The following is a 6,744-nucleotide window of genomic DNA, read 5'->3' on the forward strand; positions in this document are numbered from 1 at the left end:
GAGGCTAGGTCTAGTGCCTATATAAAGAACCCTCATGTAAAATTATTCATAAGTACAAACAAGCTGAGGCAAGTTCCCTTATGCTCTCTCTCTCTCTCTCTCTCTCTCTCTCTCTCTCATGCAAGAGTGTGTGTTCAGGTAATCAAGTGTGTCTCTCTCTCGTCTTCTTTCCCATTGACTGCGTTTTCAAACAGGATCGAGCAGAAAGGCAGAGGAAAGGGCAGCAAAGTGTGAGCAGGTAGGGGAAGGAAAGGGCAGTGAAGAGGAGGGAGAGATGGGGCAGGAGGGGTGAATAGGTTGGTGGAGGAAGGGGTCTACATGCGACTTTTTTTATTTCCTACATGCACCTCTCTCTCTCTCTCTCTCTCTCTCTCTCTCTCTCTCTCGGAGAGGAGTTCTATCTGATATATCCCATGTTTCTCAATTCTCATTGATGTTTGTAACCAGCTATAACCTCGCTTCCGGTATGCATCACCAGTCACTTTGCTTGGGGCTTTACACTTGTCTTGCAGGTGTATGTTGCCTTCCCTGGCATACAGAATCGTATCAATTTAAGGGGAAGTGTTTTGAGCTGAACACATGGTGGGCCAGGTGAGTGAGCCATGCCATCATGGCTCCAAAATCCCATACCATCTTTTCTTTTGCCCTGAGCATGTGGATTCCTTCTCTGAAAAGCCAAAGCATACCTATTAGCAGTTTTACATTGGCTAAGACACTCTCAGGGTCTCTGGAAGGTATTAGTTGGTATGAACTGTAATGTTGGTCAATCTCCTTTTCAGTGGTCTAGTTTCTTGTAGCACGTCTTCCAGAGGGAAAGAAACCATAGAACTGCATATTCTGCATCAGAACTTGAAATAAGCAGCAACACTGCAGCAGAAAATCAACTGCCTGCAAGGTCATCATAACCCCACCAAACTCGCACAGGTGAACCAGCAAACAGCCACTAAAAACAAACTACACGTCCAGAGCCCATGTGACTCGCTCCTGCTTAAATCTGCAATCACCATGTGTCAAATGCTAATGCCAAATAAAGGAGCACCAATATTGAAAGCTTTAAAAGATAATCACGCATTCTATACTCCTCCCACACCCAATGGCCACCCCTCCAGGAAACCCATCCCATCACCAATGATGGCCATGAACAGTTTATGGGTCCCAGTTCATGGTCAGAAATTCCCGAAAATGGGCTTAAACCGTTCTCTACTCTTTCCTCTCTCATTTTGAGAGAGAGATATTTAACTTTGGGTCAATACTTTTCCTTTTGGAATGTACATCCCAACCAAAAATGAATGCACAATTTCAGCAGTGTCGTCCATCCACCAACAATGTTCTGGCCTCTTCCATGCTTGTTTTTCAACTCTCCTTGTCTCAACCTTGCTCGCTTCCTCCTGCATGTCAGCACCTGCATAGATGTGAGACATTAAGACATAAGCTGCAGCATCCTTATCATCCAAGCGCACTGCATGTTCAAAAGCCTGCTTTCCAAGCTCCACGTTTCCCCAAGTTCTACAAGCACCCAACACACTATGCCACACCGCAGGAGTAGGACAGAATGGCATCTTCTTTATCATTGCTACTGCATTGCCTAATTTTCCTGAACAGCCAACGAGATCAACCATGCAAGTGTAGTGCTCAAGAGTTGGAACGATACCATAGTCTTTGTGCATGGCCTCAAAGTATCTCAGGCTCCTATTGAATGAACCTATACGACTGCATGCATTGAGAACAATAACGAAGGTGACCGGATCTGGCTTTATACTTTCTCCTAACATTCTATCAAACAAAAGGAAAACACGTTCACTTTCTCCAAGCTGAGCATATCCTGCTATCAATGCATTCCATGAGACTACATCTCGAGCTGGAAGCTTATCAAACACTTGCTGTGCCATGGCAAGTGAGCCACATTTGGCATACATATAAACCAAGGTGCTGCCAGCGTCGTGGTCTCGTTCCAATAGCCCTTTTCTTTCAATCTCAGCATGTATTTCTAGGCCCTTTTCTGTGGCTCCTATGCCGCCACAAGCTTTCAAAATGCAAATAAATGTAACAACATTCGGGGAGACACCCTCGAATTGCATCTGTTCAAAATACTTGAGTGCTTCCTCACCGTGCCCATGTTCAGCATATCCTGCCATCAATGTGGTCCACAAGATCACGTCTCGAACTGGAAGCTTGTCAAACACTTGCTGTGCTTTGGCAAGCCAGCCACATTTGGCATACATATCAACCAAGGTGTTGCCAACAACGTGGTCTATTTCCAACAACCCCATTCTGTCTATCTCAGCATGTAGTTCTCGGCCTATGTCCGTAGCTCCTATGCTGCCACAAGCTTTCAAGCTGCAAACAAATGTGACAACATTCGGTAAGACACCGTTGAGCTGCATCTGTTTAAAATATTTGAGTGCTTCCTCACCATGCCCATGTTCAGCATATCCTGCGATTAATGCAGTCCATGAGACGACATCTCGAACTGGAAGCTTGTCAAACACTTTCTGTGCTTGGGCAAGCGAGCCACATTTGGCATACATATCGACCAAGGTGCTGCCAACAACATCTCTTGCCGACAACCCCTTTCTTTCAATCTCAGCATGTATTTCTAGGCCCTCATTTGTGCTGCCACAAGCTTTCAAAATGCCAATAAATGTGACAGCATTTGGGGAGATACACTCAAATTGCATCTGTTTAAAATACTTGAGTGCTTCTTCACCATGCCCATTTTCAGCATACCCTGTGATTAATGCAGTCCATGAGACAACACCTCGAACTGGAAGCTTGTCAAACACTTGCCGTGCTTTGGCAAGCCAACCACATTTGGCATACATGTCAACCAAGGAGCTGCCAACAACAAGGTCTCTTTCCAACAATCCCTTTCTATCAATCTCGGCATGTATTTCTAGGCCCTTGTCTCTGGATTCTATGCTGCCACAAGCTTTCAAGCTGCAAATGTATGTGACAGCATTCGGGGAGACACCCTCGAGTTGCATCTGTTCAAAACATTTGAGTGCTTCCTCACGATGCCCGTGTTTGGCATATCCGGCAATTAATACATTCCACGAAACTACGTCTCGAACGGGAAGTTTGTCAAACATTTTCTGTGCTTCAGCAAGCAAGCCACATTTAGCATACATATCAACCAAGGTGCTGCCAACAAAAATGTTCCTTTCTATGAATCCTTTTCTTTCAATCTCAGTGTGTATTTCTCGGCCCCTGGCTGTGGCTCCTATGCTGCCACAAGCCTTCAAGCTGCAAACAAATGTGGCAGCATCTGGAGAGAGACCCTCAAATTGCATCTCTTCAAAACACTTGAGTGCTTCCTCGGCATGCCCATAATCAGCATATCCTGCGATTAGTGCAGTCCAGGAGACAACATCTCGATCTGGTAGCTTGTCAAACACTTGCTGTGCTTTCACAAGCAGGCCACATTTGGCATACATATAGACCAAGGTGCTGCCAACAACAAGGTCTCTCTCCAAGAAACCCTTTCTGGTAATCTCAGCATCCATTTCTCGAACCTTGTCTCCAGCTCTTATGGTGCCACAAGCTTTTAAGCCGCAAGCAAACGTGACAGCATCTGGAGAGATACCCTCAAGTTGCATCTGTTCAAAACACTTGAGTGCTTCCTCACCATGCCCATGTTTAGCATATCCTGCGATCAATGCATTCCATGTGACTACATTTCGGGATGGAAGGTTGTCAAACACTTCCTGTGCTTTTGCAAGCAAGCCACATTTAGCATACATATCGACCAAGGTGTTGCCAACAACATGATATCTTTCCAACAACCCCTTTCTTTCAATTTCAGCATGTATTTCTCGGCCCCTGTCTGTAGCCGCTATGCTGCCACAAGCTTTTAAGCTGCAAACAAATGTTACAGCATTTGGGGAGACACCCTCAAGTTGCATCTGTTCAAAACGTTTGAGTGCTTCCTTCCCATGCCCATGTTCAGCATATCCTGCGATCAGTGCAGTCCACAAGACGACGTCTTTAACTGGAAGTTTGTCGAAAACCTGCTGTGCTTTGGCAAGCCAGCCACATTTCGCATACATATTGACCAAGGTGCTGCTAACAAAAAGATCTCTCTCCAGCAGGCCCATTCGGGCAACCTGTGCATGTATTTCAAGGCCTCTTTCCAGATCTTTCAGCTTTGCACAAGCCTTCAGTAAGGCGACAAAAGCATGCCCACTGAGATGTACAAAATCATCCTTCTGCATTTTCTGGTACAGGGTGAGAACTTGCTGTGGCTTCCCACATTTAATATAACCTGTGATGAGGGAATTCCAGGACAATTTGTTCCGTGAGACCAGCCCATCAAAAACCTGCTGGGCATAGTACATGCTTCCAATTTCCACCAACATCGAGACGAGGTAGTTCCCTAGTGATGTATGAGCTTCCAGCCCACTTTTGCGCATGTAGGAATGCAAGCGCAGCGCATGGGCTCGGTCTCGCTCCCTCCTGCACTTGTGCAGGAGGTAAGCAAAGTCCTCAACAGAAGGCTGGGGCAACACCCCTTCTTCCAAGGTAAGGAGTGTCTCCTCTAAGCTAAGCATCCTCAAACCGCAGCCAAGACTGTTCATTGCTCCTTCTCCTTCTTCTTGTACTTTGTGCATTCCCACGATCGCACAACTTTCTTCTGTTTCCTCGAGCCTTAGCCTGTCTTTAAGCCAACTTGGATTGGACCAACCATCCATCCATAGCGACTTCTCGGTAAGTTGATACTTGAAGTCTGGGGCCCTTGGGCTTGTCTGTAACACGCATTGGGCGGGCCCCAATCAAGAGAGCATCATCATTTAACTTATGGCGAGAAAGGGAGGGGGAGGACAAACGCTTACTTTGCTCTTTCGGTTGTCCCACCACTGCGAGGGATCCCTCCTTCCACAATCGCTCGGTCCGTGCTCGTGATGTCTGCATCTCCGAGGCTAGCTAGCTATTGAACACACCCAAAACTTAGGGCAAGATAGGAGTAATTGCTACCATACATTGTAATTGCTGCATAAGCCTCGGTCCTGTCTCCCAACCCGCCGAACCACATAAGACCTTTTTCTTTTGTGCAGCTAAACTTAGGCATGGAGGAAGGCTTGCTCTGCTCCCATGTACCAAAATGCCACGTGGCCAACACAGGTGCCTTATTTAGGGAGGAAGTACGTGTTGGTTCCATAGCCTCTAACTCCACAGGAAGTACATGCAAGGCGGTGGTGCTGCATAGCCTCTAACTCCATGTTACCAAATGGAATACTGCTTGAAGAAAGAACATGATTTAGTAAAAGTGATTAGTTATATAATGAAGCTCATAGTTGTCTTATACACTCATTAATAATGTCCATCCTTGTGGCCTTTGCCCTTAGCCCTATGTCTATACCAATTATTCATGTTCTATGGCATTTTGGCACATATATCCCAAGCTCATATGCTTATTAATATAGATATTGATTCTACCATGTTACAAACCATCCCCACCCATAAAGTTCCCTCCTCGAAACCATAGGAATAACTCTTTCACACATCATGTGAGTGAGGGCATCTCCATGGAACCCATGTTAAAAGTTCACCTTTGCATATAGAGTAGTCCATGGTCCAAGAACATCCCATACAAGCTCTCCATGGTAGTGTATAGCCCATATGAAGCTCTCAATCCATGCTTATCCAATACACCATGAAGAGGGCTTAGAGAAAACACCTCCATATAGCTGTAAACTGCATGTAATGCTCTCAAAACATTCCAAAACAAGCTCTCCATGGTAGTCTATAGCCCATAGGAAGCTCTCCTCAACCCATGCTTATCCAATACAGCATGAAGAGGGCTGAATCCCAAATAATCCTAGCAAGTATACTCTCTATTTTCAAGCATCATTTCTTTCCAGCAACTATACTCTATGTTTTCAAGCATCATTGCTTCTCCCAAATGCATCTAACAACCCTTGATATCCCTCCAACATTGAGGTGGTTGCCATGAAGCTTCTTCATTGGTAATCCACCCCATTTGACAAGGTATTCCATAATAGTTCGGCTGTGAAGTACCCTCTCTCTCATACCTAATATCTTCTCGAAAACATATTCAATCAATCCCTCCTCTTTAATTGGAGGTAGCTCATTATATGAACTTGCACTTCGGGCCCAATGTAAGCCTTTAAGTGAGACACATGGAATACATCATGAATATTAGTGGTTGGTGGAAGCAATAATCGGTATGCTACTCCCCCCACTCTCCTTAAAACCTTGTATGGACCATAGCGTGACGGTGAGCTAATTTTTTGTTAGTGTTCCGTTTGAGAGACTCGTATCTTGACTTGGAAATCCTTAAAAACACCCAATCTCCTTCTTGAAACTCCAAAGGTCTCGTATGGGCATCGACATAATGCTTCATTCTCACTTGAGATTGCTTTATATTTGTCTTGCATTGTGGGCGAAGAGAAAGCATACTCTTCACCTCCTCTTTGACATTTGGATTCACTTCTTCTTGCTTGACAACCATTATAGGTACATTTGGATTCACTTCTTCTTGCTTGACAACCATTATAGGTACATTTGCCTTATAACCATACAATGCCTCAAAAGGTGACATGTAAATACTCTTCTGATGAGTACTATTATAGACAAACTTGGTTAAAGCTAACTAGTCCCACACACTTTGAGTGTCATGGCAATATTGTCTCAAGTAAGTTTTCATCCACTTATTTACCCTCTCTATTCAGTCTTAGGATGGTAAGTGGTGCTAGTGTCAACTTGGTTCCCATGATCTCAAACAAA

At 44.8% G+C, this 6,744-nt stretch overlaps 1 protein-coding gene across 1 annotated transcript; it reads right to left on the bottom strand.

Moving 5' to 3' along the window:
* Nucleotides 1-409: 409 nt before the first annotated feature.
* On the bottom strand, nucleotides 410-5,249 carry LOC147635177 (pentatricopeptide repeat-containing protein At2g33680-like). The gene is made up of 2 exons (XM_086802374.1): nucleotides 4,830-5,249; nucleotides 410-4,742 (listed from the first exon to the last, which is right to left on the bottom strand). The coding sequence occupies exon 2, from the start codon at nucleotides 4,686-4,688 to the stop codon at nucleotides 1,236-1,238; it is 3,453 nt and encodes a 1,150-aa protein (XP_086658500.1). The 5' UTR covers nucleotides 4,689-4,742; nucleotides 4,830-5,249; the 3' UTR covers nucleotides 410-1,235.
* Nucleotides 5,250-6,744: the final 1,495 nt, after the last annotated feature.

Source organism: Cibotium barometz, chromosome 9 (genome assembly GCF_041138505.1).
Source record: "Cibotium barometz isolate CiBa-2024 chromosome 9, ASM4113850v1, whole genome shotgun sequence".
Taxonomy (NCBI): domain Eukaryota; kingdom Viridiplantae; phylum Streptophyta; class Polypodiopsida; order Cyatheales; family Cibotiaceae; genus Cibotium; species Cibotium barometz.

Excerpts from the sequence above, each read along its gene's own strand:
- LOC147635177 (XM_086802374.1), bottom strand. The coding sequence starts at position 4,688 with ATGGATGGTTGGTCCAATCCAAGTTGGCTTAAAGACAGGCTAAGGCTC.